This window comes from Aspergillus fischeri, genomic scaffold, assembly GCF_000149645.3.
Source record: "Aspergillus fischeri NRRL 181 1099437636249 genomic scaffold, whole genome shotgun sequence".
NCBI lineage: Eukaryota > Fungi > Ascomycota > Eurotiomycetes > Eurotiales > Aspergillaceae > Aspergillus > Aspergillus fischeri.
Window position 1 is genome coordinate 2498746 of NW_001509770.1, and position 19085 is coordinate 2517830.

At 50.3% G+C, this 19085-nt stretch overlaps 8 protein-coding genes across 8 annotated transcripts, besides 1 other annotated feature; 5 read left to right on the top strand and 3 right to left on the bottom strand.

Annotated features, from left to right (window-relative positions):
* Positions 1–531: 531 nt before the first annotated feature.
* On the top strand, positions 532–1575 carry NFIA_016030 (SUR7/PalI family protein; the record flags this gene model as incomplete). Its single annotated transcript, XM_001264806.1, has 2 exons — positions 532–937; positions 1019–1575. 2 exons carry the CDS (start codon positions 532–534, stop codon positions 1573–1575), a joined length of 963 nt encoding a protein of 320 aa, XP_001264807.1.
* Positions 1576–2412: 837 nt separating this feature from the next.
* On the bottom strand, positions 2413–4467 carry NFIA_016040 (uncharacterized protein; the record flags this gene model as incomplete). The annotated part of the gene is made up of 1 exon (XM_001264807.1): positions 2413–4467. The coding sequence occupies one exon, from the start codon at positions 4465–4467 to the stop codon at positions 2413–2415; it is 2055 nt and encodes a 684-aa protein (XP_001264808.1).
* A 961-nt stretch (positions 4468–5428) lies between these two features.
* On the top strand, positions 5429–6842 carry NFIA_016050 (WD40 repeat domain-containing protein; the record flags this gene model as incomplete). Its single annotated transcript, XM_001264808.1, has 3 exons — positions 5429–5454; positions 5626–6121; positions 6180–6842. The coding sequence occupies 3 exons, from the start codon at positions 5429–5431 to the stop codon at positions 6840–6842; spliced, it is 1185 nt and encodes a 394-aa protein (XP_001264809.1).
* A 621-nt stretch (positions 6843–7463) lies between these two features.
* NFIA_016060 (dynein light chain Tctex-type family protein) lies at positions 7464–7901 on the bottom strand (the record flags this gene model as incomplete). Its single annotated transcript, XM_001264809.1, has 2 exons — positions 7464–7748; positions 7836–7901. The coding sequence occupies 2 exons, from the start codon at positions 7899–7901 to the stop codon at positions 7464–7466; spliced, it is 351 nt and encodes a 116-aa protein (XP_001264810.1).
* A 1266-nt stretch (positions 7902–9167) lies between these two features.
* Positions 9168–9610, top strand: NFIA_016070 (putative vacuolar transporter chaperon Vtc1; the record flags this gene model as incomplete). Its single annotated transcript, XM_001264810.1, has 2 exons — positions 9168–9201; positions 9273–9610. The coding sequence occupies 2 exons, from the start codon at positions 9168–9170 to the stop codon at positions 9608–9610; spliced, it is 372 nt and encodes a 123-aa protein (XP_001264811.1).
* A 2618-nt stretch (positions 9611–12228) lies between these two features.
* Positions 12229–12253: a microsatellite.
* Positions 12254–12975: 722 nt separating this feature from the next.
* On the top strand, positions 12976–15150 carry NFIA_016080 (uncharacterized protein; the record flags this gene model as incomplete). Its single annotated transcript, XM_001264811.1, has 1 exon — positions 12976–15150. One exon carries the CDS (start codon positions 12976–12978, stop codon positions 15148–15150), a length of 2175 nt encoding a protein of 724 aa, XP_001264812.1.
* A 601-nt stretch (positions 15151–15751) lies between these two features.
* NFIA_016090 (uncharacterized protein) lies at positions 15752–16921 on the top strand (the record flags this gene model as incomplete). The annotated part of the gene is made up of 2 exons (XM_001264812.1): positions 15752–16218; positions 16267–16921. The coding sequence occupies 2 exons, from the start codon at positions 15752–15754 to the stop codon at positions 16919–16921; spliced, it is 1122 nt and encodes a 373-aa protein (XP_001264813.1).
* A 258-nt stretch (positions 16922–17179) lies between these two features.
* NFIA_016100 (GPI anchored serine-threonine rich protein) lies at positions 17180–17795 on the bottom strand (the record flags this gene model as incomplete). Its single annotated transcript, XM_001264813.1, has 3 exons — positions 17180–17462; positions 17524–17622; positions 17674–17795. The coding sequence occupies 3 exons, from the start codon at positions 17793–17795 to the stop codon at positions 17180–17182; spliced, it is 504 nt and encodes a 167-aa protein (XP_001264814.1).
* Between the last annotated feature and the right edge of the window lie 1290 nt (positions 17796–19085).

A 19085-nucleotide genomic window follows, 5' to 3' on the forward strand; every position in this document is an offset into this window, starting at 1 on the left:
ACCGAGTTACGAGCCACGACGTAGTACGTACGAGTTGTCAAGTCTTTCCTGGCTTAACTGCCCGGTATCGATCTACTAGACTAGACTGATGGCAAATTGATGTCTCCAGTGGTCAACTCCCTACTCCTTGCTCGCCTTGACGCTCTTCATCCGTCAAGTTCCCTTCTCTCGAGATTGATGCTGAAAATCTACGTCTCAATTCTTATTCTCTCCTAGACTACACAGTATCTCTTTACTATCAATCTCCCATTCAGCATCATTCTCGTTCTCTTTGATTGTTTCCTTGCCTTCTAAGGATCCGGACACTCCGTATTGACTACTTATCGCCTGTCTATCGATGTCTAACGTCATTCATCCTACGTCCCTGGACTAGCTCTGCCATCATTGGGCTTCTACAATCATATAGATATTCCTTATTATTATTCCCATCCGTGTTAAAGTTGCTTTGATATATTCTTCTCAATCCTGATCCTCAGGACTCCTAGCAATCACACGCTTGATCCGTCTTCCCCAAACCTCTATACTTATTCCATGGCAAAGCTACCAACGTTCCAGAGACGATCAGAACGGCCGGTGTACGGCCGGTCCCGGTCGACGGTGCTTTGGCATCGGATCATACGCTCTTTACTCTATCTGATAGCCTGGATTTTCTTGCTTCTGGTCGTCATTGGCAATGTTTCCGACAAACCGGTCCTCCGACAGATCTACTTTCTCAAGATCGATCTGTCAAACATCGTTCCTTTGTCCGTCCCAAACGCCGTTCTCATAAACAGTATTGCCAGAACTATCGGTCTTCATGACTTCTACCAGGTGGGACTATGGGGTTTCTGCGAAGGATACATGGACTCCGGGATCACCCGCTGCTCCAAACCAAAAACCCTATATTGGTTCAACCCGGTCAAGATCATCCTGAGTGAGCTGTTGGCGGGAGCTACCAGTAGGTTATCACTCTCCATCTCAAACTGTTATTTATCAAACCTGCAATGTTAACGTCAGTTTCTCCTCCTCTCGCCCATAGTTGCGCTCCCAAGTGATATCAGCGATGCCCTCAAAATCGCTCGCCTCGCTTCTCACTGGATGTTTGGTCTCTTCATCACAGCCACTGTCCTGACCTTCATCCTGATCTTCCTCGCTCCATTTGCCGTCTCCTCTCGTCCTCCTCAGACGATCTCGCCTGATCCTAGTGTCAACGAATTGCACCCTCCGCACCGGCGGCGCACCTTCGTTTTCCTTCGAGCCTTTCCTTTTCTCATTCTTACTTTCCTCGCCGCTCTCTTCACCATTGTTGCCTCAGTCGTCGCCACGGTCATGTTCAGCATCTTCAAGAACGTCTTCACATCGTCTGGATACGATCTCAACATAGGAGCCGAATTGGGGTCCCGGATGATGGCGTTCATGTGGATTGCGTCGGCATTCAATCTCCTGGCTTTCATCTTAGAGCTTGGTTCATGCTGTGCTGCGTGTTGCGGCGGCCGCAAGGCCCGGAAAGAGCTCAAGTCCATCAAGAAGACACAACGAGGGGCTTTAAACGAAAAGGGCAGCCCCCATAGTCCTGCGACGACCGTAACAGGTTGAACTGGGACACTACCCTTCACTTTTTTTTTTTTTCATCGGGATTAGAACCTTGTCGCTTCCTCCTGTGTCTCTCGCATGACCCTTACTAGGAACAGATTCTCTCTCAGGTTCGGCCTTTTTGTCAGTCAACGCGACGGTATAAAAGGAGAGCACTCCACCGGGAGGATTCCGTTCATACACCAATTTCCCGCCTCAAACTGGCAAATCCGCAAGTGAGATGCTCCAACAAGTGTCAATAATCGACTCGATACCATGTACATATATACGAGACCTTTTATCTTACGCATCATTATTATCTCGAGCCGTTATGTACGCCGTCCTGATCAGCTACGGTGAGATATGGACTATCCGTTGCAACGAGCGCGTCAGGTCCGGACAATCCCCACGAGCACACAAAGACCATGTGTCTCATCTTTAGACGATATATAAAAGGTGATCTATTCTCTATTTTCTGGAGCTGGTACCGATTTTGGGTTTATTTTCTGCTGGACATTCATGAGTCTTACGACCGCATAACGATTGGCATGATTGCTTAGATTCCGGATCCAAAAGGGGTTGTTTGTCTTGCCCATAGATATCTCTGTATTTTGAGCCGAGTTGATAGATTATTAGACTTTATTTCGGAATAGAATTATTCTAGCAACGATGTGCTGATGTCTCCCTTTAATTCATCAAGTGCTGACTAGTCTACAATATGCAAGTGTAACTCTGATCTGGGCTATGCATGAGGACACTCTAAGATCTGTTGGACATGGTGTATCGCATGAACGCTTCGACAGGAGATCAAATATGCAGTGTCACCGTGAATATGACATGGGTAATGAAACGTAAAATTGTTCAGCCTCGTGCCAGCTCCTCCTCCATCTCGTGAAGTAGATCGTCCTCGACATCCATTTCATCGTCATGATTAGTACTGCTTGCTGCCTGGATCTCGAAAGGGGGTATGTTGGGCGGCTGATTGCTACTTGAGCGTGGCGCGGGAGGCTGCTGAGAGGCTCGAGGCGCGGATTCGGAGCGTAGCGGAGGTCGAGGTCCTGCTCGAGCTACCGCAGGCTGTGCGGAACCCGATTTCGCTGTTTCGAGCCAGTTGTACTTCTTTTTCTGCAATGATTGAAGAAGCTCCCCGCTTTCCTGCATTGGTTTCGATGGAGCTATCGAAGCTGGATTGGGTGTGATGTTGGGCGCTTCGTCAGTAAGATCAATAGTCACCGTTTCTGGCTGTGGCTCTGCCGGAGCGGGGTGTTGCACTGATCCGGTTGTGATGCCACTAGGCGGAGAATTGCTGGGAGGCGGATTTTGATGAGGCCCCGGGATATAAGGAGTGCTCGCAAGCTGCTGACCGGGTGCAACAGATTGCGGATGTGTAGCAGCCTGTGACGGATACCGGGGCCGGTACCCGCGCGGAATGGGGGCCACGGCAGGCATTCTCTTCTGAACCTGGATCTCGTAAAGGAGGTTGTTGTATATAACACTGAGATCATGCAGTCTGCCTTTCCAGACCTCTATTTCTTGCTTGTACTGCTCCGCTCTTCTTTGGTGTTGGGTGGACACGCGCCGCAGCGTCGCGTTTTCCTCCTCGAGTATCTGTGCCCTTGACTTCCCTGTTGATGCTTCCAGTGCTGTCCATTTAGACCACGCATCCCTGTATTTGTCTCTTTCGTATTTGAGTTGTTGGACTTTGTATTTAAGGTGCGAAAAACGGGCGTTGACTTGGTCGTTGGCGATCTGAATGCACTTGACGTGGATTCCCGGAGCTGAGGGAAGATAGCCCAAAGGCCCATGGTACATCGGATATGGAGATGTGTATTTAGGTACATGGTCAACTCGCTGCAGAGTTTCACGGTCTGCGTTCGCAAGAACATCTTGGGTATCCAGAGAGAACTGACGCTTGGTCAATTCACTTGTGGGACGTGATACGCCCTCAGTCTCATGATCGAAAGTCACAGGGTCAGCAGCTTGTACCTGGACATTGAAGCTCGGAAGACGAGACGCATCATACGAAGGCTCCGCGTCTGCAGAGTGAGGTGCTGGTCTATTCTCAGAAGAGTCCTCAATTCCCGATAGGTCCGGTGGAATGTGGAAGGCAGGATCTTCAAATAGAGAATCAAAGGGGTCAAAAGGAGGCGCGGGTAATTGCGAGTCTGCAATACCGCCTGGTGTATTGGGCACTGTTTCAAAATGATCTAACTGAATAGTGTCGGGCGAGGAGAGAGACGGTGTTGCATCCAGAGAAGGAGCGCTGGAGCGTTGTAGTAAATCCGGCATCAGTCGTTTTTCAGGCCTGTGCCACAATTGGAAATCATCAGTCAAGGCTTCGTCGGCGGTTCGTTTCAAAGAAGAAGAATTCGCGTCGAAATTGGGCAACACAAAGTCGGGACCAAAGAGAGGATCGTAGAGCAGATCGTCTGCATTTGGCGTAATGTTCGAGCTCAAGGGCTGTGGAGGTCTGGTCTGCGCTGCGGCATTTGCGGCAACCTCAATCGACCCGACTGGACTGGCGGCAGGACTATCAGGAAACGATGGCCCAACTTCGTTGTTCGATGAACGCCTCCGTCTCAACAGAGACGGGTCGTCGGGCGTGCCCTTGCGTGAGCCTCTCGCCTGATCATCGTGGTTCGACCCTGCGGGCTGACCGGCCATAGATATCCTCACATCTCCGTTGGATGAACCGTGCTCGTCATGCAAGGGGTTCGGTCGAGTGGCATTGGTAGGTTGTAGCAGCTGCGACCCAGGGGGAGGTGTAAGCCCCAGATCATTCACATGCATATCATGGTAAGATGGGGGAGTTGGCAGATCCTCAGGAGCAAAAAGGCTCTGAGAGTCATATGGTTGCGAAAATAGAGGGCATGTCGGGAGAGAGGTAGAAATACCTTCAACCACGCTTCCTTCCATCTCGACCTCAGAAAGCCCAAGACAACCGGAAGTCAAAACCAGGGTAGCACGGAATACCACAGGTATGAGCTGCTGGAGCGGTAGCTCAAAACTTTTCCGTTGGTTTCATGCGGCGGATATTGAAGTTGCGAGGCACTGACGTCGCCGAGGCGTAAGTGATGTGGCGAGCAAAGCAAAATGAACAGGAAAAAGCACAGAGAACACCGTACCACATGAGAACTGATGAAGGCTACTGTTGAACAGAGACCAGATGCGTCGCTCACGCCGAGTAGCTGTAGTCTGTGGTGTTCAGCCGCTTGTGCCACTCTTGTTGTGCACAGCTAAACACGGATAACTATGCCAGAGGGTACTGCTCGATCACACAACAGCTGACTGGTAAGACAAGGACCATCTAGCGAGATATGCAAGGTACTGCTGGTAGGAAATGAGAAAAACAAGAGATACTCGGGATAGGACGATCAGGCGAGTTCGAGTTCGATGAAGTCGACTCAACAAGATCAGACCTTTGACAATCAAGCAAGGAGAGCCAGGGTCATTTCGGGCGTGTAATAAACGGAAACCAGGGCAAGCAGAGTTCGGTCGCGCAAAAGCAATGTAAAAGAGGCCGCGGTCCTTTGCATAGATCCAATAGGATGAAGAAACCTGGAGGGATATACGACAATATGGAGCCGGAAAGATGTTGTAAAAGTGAAGCTGGAACAAAACAATCACTGCTTTTTCCCAAATCTGGTAATGGCGTTCCGCCTTGTTCACCGCCTATACAACCGCTCACGTGTGCTCCCCAGGAGCTGTTGCACTAACCCCAATCAGGATTGCAATCGGTGGGTATAGGCCGGCAGGAAGAGTACCTATAATCCCAATACTTTACTTCTCCCCTCACCCGCGACGACCCAACGCGGACTCTCAATCATCCAGCATCCTCGAAGAATTCAGAGTCTCACATTGTTGTATCTTACTCATAATGAGCGTCATTCTTTGTACTGGTAAGTATGGCTTGGGAAGATTTCGCAATCTCACTCTCTGTCGAAGTTGCATGACTGACGTAGTTGTTATGGGATGTCGTAGCGGGTTATGATCATACAATTCGGTAGGCGAAGCGAATGCTTCCCGGTGCTACCTGATCCTTGAGCGAATTGTGCGCTGATCTGTCGGAAATAGATTTTGGGAGGCCCTCTCAGGAATATGTTCGCGGACAATTCAGCACCCTGACTCTCAAGTCAATCGACTCTGCATCACTCCCGACAAGCGCTACCTAGCGGCCGCGGGACACAACAATGTCAAGCTCTATGATATCAAGTCAACCAATCCGAATCCAGTCATGACATTTGACGGTCACACGAACAACATCACAGGGGTCGCATTCCATTGTGAGGGGAAGTGGATGGTTACCAGCTCTGAGGACGGGACGGTGAAAGTATGGGACACTCGTACTGGAAGCTTGCAGCGCAATTACGCACATAAATCTCCAGTCAATGACGTGGTGATCCACCCCAATCAGGGTGAGCTAATTAGTGGTGACCGAGCGGGTATCGTCAGGGTTTGGGATCTGGGGGAGAGCGTCTGCACACATCAACTTATTCCTGAGGAGGACGTTGCTGTGCAGAGTGTTAGCGTCGCAAGCGATGGCTCTCTTCTCTGTGCAGGGAATAAAAAGGTAACGCGCTGAACTTGGTGCCTTTTAGCGTCGTTAGCTAATGAGCACTTGGTTCTAGGGCAATGTCTACATCTGGCGCATGATCCAGGACGCCGAATTGACTCGTATTGTCCCAATCTGCACCTTCCAAGCTCACAAAGACTATCTCACACGGGTTCTCCTTTCTCCTGACGTCAAGCATTTGGCGACTTGCTCCGCCGACCATACTGCTAAGGTCTGGAATCTCGATCCTGATTTCCCCCCAGCCAAGATGGCAGCGATAACAGCAGCCAAGGCCAGAGCCAACGGCAATGAATCGCCTGCGCCGGAAGCCAAAGAGTCTGTAGCGACAGATCCCGTTGCCTCCCCGACATCGCCTAAAGTCCAGGACCTTCACGTTGGCGCTGACCTGGGAAGAAGCGGGGAGCTGAACCCGATTACGTACATCAGAGGAAATGCTCCTGCGAATCCGGAGCCGCAGCAGACTTTCCCAGTGCAACCGGATGGACCTCCCATGGATATGACTACCGGGACGCCGTTTCTAGAAACCACATTAGCCAATCATCAGCGCTGGGTGTGGGATTGCGCATTCTCTGCAGATTCCGCCTATCTTGTCACCGTTTCGAGTGATCACTATGCGCGTCTGTGGGAGCTGGCTTCGGGTCAAATCATTCGTCAATACAGCGGGCATCACCGCGGGGCGGTATGTGTCGCATTGAACGACTATTCAGAGCCCCGTTGAGGTCGGGTAGAGTAGCCCAGTGGAATTCCGGGATTCGCATGTCATACTACATGTCCATGTTCATGAACTGTTCTTTCTTTTGTCTCGATTGATTCACTTGTTCCTTGGTTAGCATGGCGCCTGGTCTCGGGAGAAGGAAAGCTTTAACTACCGCTTCGTACGGTGTTCGATTGTCACCCTTAGCTTATCCATTCTAATGATTTTTCCTCGGACTTCTTCATTATCTACTCATGAAACTGGGCGGTTTTTAACTGGCATTGAATTCGAAGACACGATTGGTTGAATGCATTCGCTGGTGTAGCCTTTTTTAACCTCTTTGCTTGTCTCCCCCAAGACCCCTTCCACCCTAGTGTGCTGGAGAGTTAACTTCTATAGGCCTCGGCACCTGAAGTGCTGATACAAATAGCGCCAATTCTTGAACTAAGGGATATCGTAATCAACATTGTTCTTGTACATCAAGCCTCTGAGAACATATAACAGGTGAAGGCATGCGAACACAACCGCACAGTCATAGAAGAAATGAAGATGAAATGAAAGTCACATCAGAACGAAACGTTGAACTTTCAAAAGCTTCAAACAAAATTGGGTCTTCCTTTCTTAAATTTCTTGATCTGAATGAGACTAGCCCAGAGCAAACCATGTCACACTGACAACGACATCGAGGCCCCGCTCTTCAGCCCCGGGGTACTTGAATGTCCACATTCCATCACGGTTGACGTCCCAGAAGGCGCCTGAGGCAGAGTGCATGCCACGCTTGCCGGCATTACTGACGGCCCCGTCTGCTGCGGAAGACTTATCGATCAAGCCTTGTTGAACGATGGTGCTGTTGACGGTGAACCGGTATGGAGGTGATGTCGCGGGAGACTCTGGTGCGGTAGCTGCAATGAGGGCCTTGAGGATAGTGTTCTATCGAATCAAAGGATTATAAATCAGACATGCTCTTGGTAGTCAACGTGCCTGAAGGCACATCATTTGCCGCAGGTTGATACTCACAATGATCTGGGAATTCCATTCGCCAACCTTGGCGTGCTCGTAACCCTCGGCGCTCTTCAGGGCCATATCACAAGCCTTGGATCGACCTGTCAGTACAAGTATAATGCCCAAGTTGAGATCTTCGCTAACGTAAGGTATGCAATTCGATCACAATGGCTACTATTGACGGAGTGGAAGAGGCAACCAACGTACATCTGTGGCGATCTTGGTGAGCTCCGGAATGGGTATGGGCTAAAAGATAGAGAAAAAGACAGTCAGTATCAGCGACTGAAAGTTTAATATTCGAATGGAAGACAAATTTCGATGCGGAGCGTCGCAGATGCTGCTGCTAAGAAAGATAGGGTCGGTCACGCACAGAAACAGGTCCCTTCTCGACAGCCATTGTATGTGAGTTTCGTGTAGAAGGCTTACACAATCGTAATACGTGAGCTAAAGTGCTATAGTCAGCAGGTATATCACTTCGGGAGCCTATAAACTGCGGTGCAGGTCGAGGGAATGCGGCGTAACGATGAATGCTGGAGGTGCGATTGCGGGGGGAATGAGACCACTGCCGGAGCTAGTCAAACAAATCAATTGACAGGATCCAGGTCCAGTTTAAGCTTACCAGGTGGGGTAAGATATGCAGGGAATTTAGATAACCAGATATGGATAGCACTGCAGGAAACGGGAGAAGTGAAAAGGTTAGGAGGTCACAGCCGCTGTGCTTTCTGCTTTGGATGTTTGGGGGACGAGACAACATCGGAGTCTGTGGCATCATGGGTGTGGCTTGGCGGTCGATGATTCGACAATGAATTGCGCCAAGCTATTCCTTAACCAGCTTAGCCTTTACTTTATCTCTAACGTCACCGCCACAAGGACACGGCAGAACGGTATTCCATGTCGAGGCCTCAGGCAATCAAAGCATAGCAAAGAGATGGAGCACGTGGGGACTTTTGGGCGGTCGAATTGGGCAGAAGTTCATCAGCGCCACACACTAGTCTCCTTTTAGCTAGCATTTGACCGCTTGTGCTGCCGGGAGAAGTACTTCTCCCGATTAGTCACAGTCCAGCCCTCTTATTGTCTTAGTTACATCAGTCCAGCCAGCGCCCATATATCTGCTTGCGACCATTATTATAGCTTCCTTTGGGCTGTGCGGTCTTCCTCTTTTGCCAATTTCTTCTTTCTTCTAGTTGGATTCTACCGTATAAGCTGCAGCATACCAGTGCTCACGTACATACGTGTTGTCAACCATTGATCAATTGTTCCTCGTCGAATTCTTCCTTGGTAGCTCTCTTGGCCCCCCCATCTGCCTTCATTCTCCCATTTATCAACTATTTTTCACATTCACCGATAATGTCGAGCCAACCTCTGCTGCAGACTGCTCCAGGTATGTGTCATGGTAGCAATTGGGTCATCATTTTGGTTCGCCGAGTACTTACCCATCACCCGTCGATACAGGCAAGCGAATTGCCCTGCCAACCCGGGTCGAACCCAAGGTCTTCTTCGCCAATGAACGTACCTTTCTCTCGTGGCTCAACTTCACGGTGATCCTGGGCGGACTGGCCGTTGGCCTGCTCAACTTTGGCGACCGCGTCGGTCGCATCTCCGCCGGATTGTTCACGATCATCGCAATGGCAGCCATGTTATACGCTCTTTTCACATTTCACTGGCGGGCGCAGAGTATTCGGCGACGTGGGCAGAGTGGAATTGACGACCGGTACGGTCCCACTGTCCTGGCATTGTCGCTTCTTGCGGCTGTCGTGGTCAACTTTATCCTCCGTATGAAGGTGGACTGAAGATTGTCTTGCGGGTTTGTGCCAGTCGATCTTCCTTGCCTGCCCGTAAATGTCCCCACATCGCATCCTCTTTGGGTCAACCGATATGCCAACGATGCTTCCGCGCTTGGTGTTTTGTATAACACTGCAACAAAGTTCAAGCAAACTGAACGATGACGACTTCTACTTATGTGCCAAGAGCTGTGGGCCAGCTCTTTTATAGGGTTTCTTGTCTAGGATTAGGTTTTACGCCGCATGTATCTTATGTTCAACTTAGGGATCCCATCTCGCCTTCTATATCCGCTTCGACCAGAGGACTCCGAATGAGGGTGCGCTGAATGGTAGAGGCTTCAGGTGGCAGGTCTCTTGAGGTGAAAGCACATTGTCTCTTACATAAAATCTTTGTCCAAAGTCATAACGATTCTCGCTCGTTTGCGTCGGGTATTCTTCATAAAGAAACGTCTCGAAGTTCGAGTAATCTTCGCATTCCCCTGCGCATTAGCCGTTCCATTGTCTTTGTACTTGGTCATCCAGTAGCGACTCCTCCAAGCATGCCTTGTCCAGGCTGCATATGTGGCGGCAATTCCCAGAACGTCCAGGACCCCGGCTGAATTTTCCGTTTTGAGGGTGATCATCCAGTTAGCCCGTGGGAATTGGAAATCGATAATCATTTGAAGCAAATTCCGTTCGGAGTTGGGAGGTCGGTAGAGTGGAAGGATTAGGCACATAGTCTGGTATGATGGAGCAACATTGGCTCTCATCGCTGAGCCTCGATACTTCTTCTTTTGAAAACATGTCGGTTGTGCACTGCAGATATTCAGACGAATCTGCCTGGCGTACGAGCGTAGTAGACAGTTGGAGACGCGGGATGAGGAGTTTCAACGACGCCGGGGCTTCATCGTCTATCCATAATCATGGTGCAAGCTTGACATTAGACCGATTTCTTGACTATAGAGTCGCTTGGAACCAGTTCGAGTACTCAAGATACTCGAGCACTCGGTTGAGAAGTGTCTGGTTGCCTTTGGGTGTCTTGCTTCCCTTATGTCGGTCAAATCTGCAATAGCTAGTGGAGGCGGGAGTTCGATCTATGCATTATGAGATAATCTTATCACTGATAACATTCCAGAGTCTTTCGCAGACACGATCATAGTATCTGTGTCTCTGGAGAGCTTGAGTCGGATATGTGAAGTGTTTATCTTTCTCTATCTGGCGATGGACCTCTTAGGGTACTTTAATACAGTAGAGAGGTAAATATAGTCCCAAAGCCAAACCAATGAGCCTCTAGCAAATTTATTAGATACATCCATGGCCGTTGTCAGCACATGCAAAGAGGGAATCAGATCCTAGTAAGGTATTTGTGATAGGTAGTTAAGACATGGCGGCAATTTGATTCGTTGTGATTGCGGCGGCGATGCACTACCCAAGGTACCTCCCTACGATAAGGATTGCTCCATGCCTGGGTAAGGCTGTAGTGTACCTTAGTAGTGACTTCCTGAGCTTTCTACCTCTCTACCTACTAGGTAGACCTACGTGGTACTCAGATAAGTAAGTAATAGAGTAGACGTTCTGTCTCATGATTCCAGTAAAGGTACACAAATGCCAAATTTTTTGTTCCAAAATGCGACAGCTTGATAGTTATCCAGTAAGAGTCACCTGTACGGAGCAAGCAAACCTGAATCCGTACTTTTTAACCAGTTCATGAGCCGAAGCCAAGCTGGACCGCGCAGCAGCGCCGAATAATATGGGCCAGTCCAGGCCTCGGATCACATCAGAGGATCCACTGGAAATGTATCCTGTTTCTCTAAATCGGACTAAAAGTGATCTGATTTGACAGGTCACTATTTCTGACTACTGTAGCCTGATCGGGGAACTATGGAACAAGTCAACCTCCTGTTATCTTTCTACACAGTAGGCTGTTAGGCTGTACAGTAGATATGTGGCTACCTGTACCTAGGCATCTAGGCATAGGATGTTGTCAGTCAAAGGCAAGATGAGATGACTGGGTAACTAACTGGGTGACAAGTGTGATAATAACAATAGTAATAATAATATTTACGGAGTTTTTCCGTACTTTCTTTGGGTACGTTAGCAATAATAATGTTTCAGGTTGAAGTCTGTCTTCTGAGGTAGGTTTATTTTTATTATTGTTGACTGCTAAGAGGACGACTAGATAACTGTAACTGTCTAGTCTAACTGATCACTAAACTCCAGACTCCGCGCTATTACTCCGTACGGAGTATTCTGCTGTGTATTGTGCTTCTCAAGCTGATCTCCATGTCCTTTCTCGATTTCCCATTCGCATTCTTGAGTCCTCCCCCTCTTCTCCCAAACGCCCAACAGATCTCTTAGACTACACAGCCATCTTCCTTCTCGTTCTGTCACACTCCAAGCACGATTCCGTCTTCAACTATTACGACTCTATGAGATAGTCTGGGACTTCCCTCTTGTCTGAAACTCTCCCCTCATCAGTCAGTGGAACTATTCCGTACCTGGACAGCCTATCTATCCATCAACCATCGTAACTCTCGTCACTCTTGTCACACTGCAACCCAAGTCACCCAACCGACCGTTGCTCGAGTCTGTTCCTGGTCCCTGTCCTAATTGCAATATACTGCGGATACTCCTGAATCTCTCAGTTATTTGTTGCTGTTTGTTGCTGTTTGTTTCACACTCTTCTTATTATTGCTCTGGTCGATGTTATATCCTTGTTGTTGTTATTATTAATCATAGATTACGCCACCCTCAACCCACTCCATCCATCCAGTCCTCCATCCTTCAGCGTCATCATTCCCCGTATTCCCTCATCCCAAGCCGTGGTTGAGTTCAGCTTACCCCTTCTGCCTGTTTTCTCGCCCTTCTCGTCCTGCATGTGAGTCGCTGAGAACCTGACACTTGTTTCTTATCTCTGGTAATTACCTAAATCATTATCCTTCTTTGTCCCTATTCCCCCGGGGCTCCTCTGGTTTCCCGTCTCACTTTCCGATTCCCCCCTTGCTTGTCTGCTCTGCTCCTTCTGAGCTCTGACGGTCGCAAACGCCAATTGACGTCCAAAAATCAAGAAACCATTCCTATTATCCCTTTGATCCGCTACACCCGTCCACCCATCTCCACCATTCACTTTTACATTTTCACCTTGTTCCCTCTTATCTATCTAGATTGCGTTCGCCTGCACCGGTGCATGGCCTCAACGCGCAGCAAACTACTAAATTTACACTCTATTCTCTCTATTCTTGTTTAGTCTAATATTATTCTTGCGGTTCCTCCCCTTTCTTCCTTCCTTTCCCCCTCCTATCACTACCGTGGCTTCTACTTTGGACGTGTCGCAAAGTTTCCGCCACTCGACCTGAAATATCATTATCCTGGCGTCCGACCATATTTCGCATGGCATGTTTCGGCTGCTTCCTTGGTCCTCTGCTCTCGGAGGAAATAAGGTGATGGCGGAGGAGCTCAAGATGCTTGCGATTTCGCCACACTGCGCTTCCCCGGGCCTCAACAGTATCGGATTGCCCCAGCTGAAGCGCAAACGGTCCGATTCCAGTGATGCGGCCGCTGTCGAAGATGCACCTGTCGCGACAAAATTACGATCCGATGACGCGTCGAGTAATTCGCTTTCCGGCAAGAAGACCCTTTCTTCGACTGTAAACGGTGAACCTGCGGTGTCGCGAATGTCGGCATCCCTCGGAGATAGTCCTTCGAACAGGACCATATCAAAATCATCCAAGTCGCCCCGTCGTCGCCAGAGTTCGAGCTCGTCGAGTTCCATCGTCGCCGATAAAACGGCCGCCCCGCGCAAGATTGATGTGGACACGCTCAGAGAGACATTAGAAGCGCAGCTGAGTTTGGAGGTGCTGCTAAAGCACAATGAACTGCGCTTGATCGACCAGGAGATCGCAAAATGCCAGATTGCGCTGGAACAATTGCGCCGGTGCGCCGAGATACCATATCCCGGATCTCACGTCGCTGGCGTGTCGCAGTCTGTGAGTAACGGCACAGGTATGGCAGTACGTGCTCCTGGAAATGGTGTGGCGCCGATATCCCCAGCTCCATGGGGTGTCACAGACGGTCCTTATACGCGACATTATGCACGATGGCTCATTCCCGATCCGCGCTTTGACGGAGGCGAACTCGAGTCAGGCACTCCGCTGACTCCAGGCGCTCTCGGCACCCCGCTGGTGGAGGGTCGTTCGACTCGTGGCAATCCTGTCGATGGAGGCTATCTTGCCAGCAAAACTCGTCCCCAAAGAGGCTCAGCTGGAGCCAAACTGCAGTCCCTCCCCAGTGGATATCCCACACCCAAAGAAAAGGCTGGTCCTATGATTATCCGGCGAAAGTCGGATGGTGTACTTGTCAAGCTTATCTGCTTGGATTGTCGGAGGGATAATTTCTCGAGCACTCAGGGCTTCATCAACCACTGTCGCATCGCTCATAACCGAAATTTTGCCAGTCACGATGCCGCCGCGATGGCCTCAGGCGAGCCGGTCGAGGTTGATGAGGCAGGTGCCGTTGTCCCTGGAAAGAACGAAACTTCCAGCGCGACTGCGGCTGGCTTCGTCCACCCGCTTATTCGATCTGCGCATGTAATCGAGCCATCGACCAAGACGCCGTCATCGGTTCCGGAGGGTGCCGGTGACACTACGACGCCGCGAAGACACTCTGTCGCCAGCCGACGGGCATCGTCTGCGGTGGAGACACCGACTATGCATTCCCAAGCAGGCAAGCGAACCACATCCGTAGGGGGGAAAGCCTCCCATCGCAACTCGTTCACGGGGTCATCTGATACTCCACATCTTTCCTCTCTTATGCAACGCAGGGGTGTAGGGGTAGACCTGGATAAATTAGTGGGCGAAGCGAAGACGACGATGGATCTCGAAGCCTATTCTTCAGAGGCGGAGTCAGAAGATGACCCACCAGAGACATCTGTAGACGCTGCGACGCAAGCTCAGAAACCCCTTGGGAATCGCGCCGTTAGGCAGTCGATGCGGACGACGGGATCTAAAACCGCATCGCAGCGGCCCGGAAGCCGAAAGGGATTTGATAATACAAATCACCACTCTCCATCTCTGAATGGATACTTTCAGTCTTCCTATGGACCGGCGTCTTCCGTGTCTAGGTCAACTGCCATGGAGGACTTGCGGGAAGAATTGAGTCCAACCACTTTGGAGTCGAATCAAGCCCCAAGTCTGGTGAGCGACGATGATGACTACGGAGCAGCCTCAGAACCTGACAGCCCGGAACCGAGCTCATCTGAAGCCGGTGACCAGGATGAAGAGTTCAGCCATATTGATGTAGAAGACGACGAAGATGCTGCGGCCTCGCCAGCAACCACGGGGCCCAAGTCAGATGCCGACATGGCCAGCGGTGCGGCCCACCCTTCGAAATCCCTGTCGAGATCGCTCCGACGAAGTAGCACGAAGAAGAAGGACCGAGTCATGTCCGCTTCGATTGCCCCCGTGAAACGGAGCAAAGATGAGAAGCGGGTGAGCTTTGTCAGTCCGAACAGCAGATCCGCTAAAGGCAAAAGAAATGCCTCGAAGAAATCCAGTGGAGGACGCAAGCAGTAGACTTGTGCGGGTCTCTTTTTCCTCTCTCCTCTTCGTTTTCTTTTCCCCGTTCTAGAAATGAGAAGGAGCGGATACCCTCGCGTGTTTGTAATTGTGTAACTCTCTCCTCTTTTTTTTTTCTGCCACGGACCTGTTCGTTTCCTGGCTGATGAGTGCGGGCGTATGTGTTAGTTCGAATGGTACTGATTGCCTTGCGAACTCTTCGTTTTGAAGTTGATCTTCATCTCTGAGAGCACTACTGCGGTCCTGGTGATGCCTGATGCCGGATGGTCTCAACGATTATGTCTTTAGCCACATGTGCCTGTGCTTTAATATTTCTCGCAACCTTTCTGGTGTGGTGATACGATTATAGTATGCTTTAGCAGATGGAACTTGAATCAATAGACGAAGACAGTTTGCTCTGGTCACCACTGCGTAGGTTAGTCAAGCCATTGTGAAGTTAAAAGTCAATCTGGTAATCAATTCTGAGATTAATACAGCAATATAGTCAGACTTGACGGACTGGATTGAGATCGCGTTGTGACGTTCGGAGACTCTGTGGTTGGAACATATTTTTGTAAACCCCCACAACACTTTGTTATCTGACGACAACAACAGCAACATGGCGCTCTCCGAACGTGAAAACCCCCCAAGTGATACAGAAACAGAGCCCCAAGGCCAAACAGAAGAACTCCCCGAGTTCTCACCTTCACACATCACCATTGACACGTTCAATGACCTCCTTGCACGCTACCCTACCACCGTCGAGACGGTGATACGACGCAAGGAGACCGCAAGGGCCATCAAAGCCGCCACAGCCCGAGAGAAGAAGACGAGAGGAAAGGAAAAGAAACACGCGGCAGATTCTGCTGCCTCGCAGCCTACATTGACACCCGACGAGAAAAAGTATATCGACAACCAAGTCCGGGCGTACCTGGCTCTGGACGGGTTGCGGTACGCGACTCTACCAGCGCGGGTGCGGGAGAGAGCTGCCGCTGCTGCTACCGCTACAGAAGGGAAAGAATCCAAGACAAATGTCTTCGGATACCTAGAGAAAGATGAGTTGGTGCAGTTGATCGAGTGGAAGCTGTATGTCCCCTCAATTCACTTATTGTCACGCGATATTGACAGTGATAGAAAACACGGCGTCTACCGTCCTACGCTCCTAAGCCTGGTCCGCTCGAACCAGGCTGCCCTCGTCCGCCGGACGACGGCCTCTGCGTTCGCTACTGTTCCGGCGTCAGATCCAATGGCCGATCTGGCGTCCGCAGAGGCAGACGCAGAGGGAGAGTCGGAGTCGGACAGCGCATTCCCCAAACACAGCCTAGAGACATTGACTGCTCCGCTCCGAGGCGTGGGTCCCGCAACGGCTTCGCTGATTCTGTCCGTTGCGACGGAGGCAGCGCCGTTCTATAGCGATGATGTCTTTCTTTGGCTTTGCTTGGGTGTGTTTCCCTCTGCTGATGCCGCCGCCGAGGATGGCGGGGAGAAGAAGGGCGGGGTGTCGAAGCGGATACGTCCGAACGGCGAACTCAACGTCAAGTATAACATCCGGGAGTACCAGCAGCTCTGGGAGGCTGTGCGGCGGCTGCGGGCTAGACTGGCTGCGCAGTCTTCTAATGCGGTTTCCTGTGCGGATGTTGAGAAGGTGGCGTTTGTGCTGAGGCATTATGATGTCTCGGGCTATTCTGTTGAGGATGGTCCTGCTGCTGCTCAGGGAGATGAGGAGACGAAACGGAAGCCTGACCAGGATGTTCAAGCAGAGGAGAGAAGCTCGAAAAGAAGACGATGAGCTTTATTCGTCTTGTGAGGATGGTAGTGCTGCAATACATCATCCTTCTGCTCAACGCATGTACTATTAGCTTGACTCAGGCAGAGTGAATTGCGTATATTCTCTCCCTGAAGGATATGGCTTATTACAGATTAGTTCCATGACACAGGGTACAGTACATCCTCCTATCAATCACCCATTACACCTCACTCTCTGCCAGTCCCCTCCGTTCCCTTTTCCACTTCCCATCCCTCAATCCCGAGCTAGCGATGCACCAGCTTACAAGACAACAAACCCAGCCAAGACAGCAGCCAACACACTTCCACCCTCAACAGCCAACCCTGCAGCCGCACCCGTGGACGGGGTAGGCGAGAATCCAGACGAAGTGGTGGTCGTGGTAGCCGCTGTCTCCGCCGTCTGGGTCGCAGAAGACGTCCTGGTAGCCGTACCGGCGGACGTCGAAGTGCTCGAAGGTGAGTAAGCCTGGGCCGCGTTGCAGTAGGACGTTTTGGTCTGTTCGGCGCCGAAGCTGTCGGGGTGTCCGGGGCAGTTATTGTAGCATCTTTTGCGTTATAATTGCGTTAGGTGTGTATGCTACTTGAAAATCAAACAAGGATACTCACGTCAGGACATTGATGCTCTGGTCACAGAGGCATTTCCAATCGTTCGGGCCACACGCGTCGAGCTGGGGCTTCATGGACTCAAGACAGGCGTCGACGATGCTGTAGGTTTCTTAGTATGTTCTGATTTGGCCTAGGATAGATGGAACGTACTTTTGGGCTGCGCATTGCTTCGTGGACGAAGAGCCAGCGCCTGCTGGTGCGGTCGTCTGCTGCGCCAGAGTGGAGCCGGTGAAGGCGACGAGGAGAGTGATTGCGGAGGTGGAGTAGCGCATCTTGAGCAGAGCAGGTATCCTAGAATAGGGGAGAGGTGAGGCAGACAATTGTGAAGTGTGAGTGGTAGAGTATGGAGGATGGAAAGGCAAGCGGAGGAATAACAGACAGAGAAGGGAGTGAGAAGTTCTAGGTAAGGAACTTAATAGAAGACATGGTCAGGTCACACGGCTTGTGCAGAACGACTAAATTGGGCAACAGACCCTGCAAGGGTGAAACTGTACATGTAGTAGTCTGAGTATCTAGATACATACTAGCCTACCACCTGCCAGAACTCTCGGCAGGAAGAGATCCCTAAGACATGCAGCGTCCGCTCATCCTGTGATACGTCGGCCCAATTCCCCAGTCTACCGGTTAAATATAGTATCCTTCGAGGTCGAACAGAGAACTAAGCACAATACTCCATAGTACAACAAGAAGCAGATTCAGGGTCCTTATCCAGCAAGTTTCAATATCCACCTACACACCCTGATCAGGAGAATACCAGTGCATCAAGATATGGGACCAACCAATGACAGCCGCTTAGCAGAGACACTATTGACAGACTAGTCTATGAGCCGGAGATACAAAGCGTCACATTGAGAAGGATTGGGGTTGTCTCAGGATGCCACAGTAAGCATTACCAGCTTTTGAAGGGTGTGGCTGGCCTAGGGCCATCGATACGATGCTAAGCGGAATCACTAGTCCTTGGCAAAGGAGCTGATAGGCCTGCTCGACTTTCAAACTGAAAATTGTATCTGCTTGTGTTGTGTTGTGCTGTTTCAGGGGCGACTGGTCTATCGTTGCGTGAAAAATCCAGGTTGCAAGCCTCGTAAATCAACGAGGGCGATTCTTGAACGTCCACTTGTCTGTGATCTGCTGTGGAAGCTTCAATGGTCTCATTTCCCCGAGTGCCAGTCGGCAGATTAATCAAACACCTCAGAAAGTGACCGGTCACATCGACCAGTCCCCAGATCCTGATGCAAAGCTATTACTACGCATTTGAGCATTCTCCTTTAATCTACTCCGTACTACACCATCAGGTAAATGCACCAAGATCCTTTCAATGAAGAGAAATATTCTCTGGCTTCACGGTATCCATAAGTCAAAATAATACACAAGTATATACACGGTGCGCCGGCAAAAGAAAAAAAATGTTTCGTATGGGGAAAAAAAAAGGTCCGAAGCCGCGTGCAAATCCACGGTATAGCGTTCTTCTCCAAGCAAGCACATTGTATGAGACAAAAACCTTCGTCAGGCGGAGATGGGGAATATGAGGACGAAACGAGCGAGAGAATAGCGATTGGAGGGAA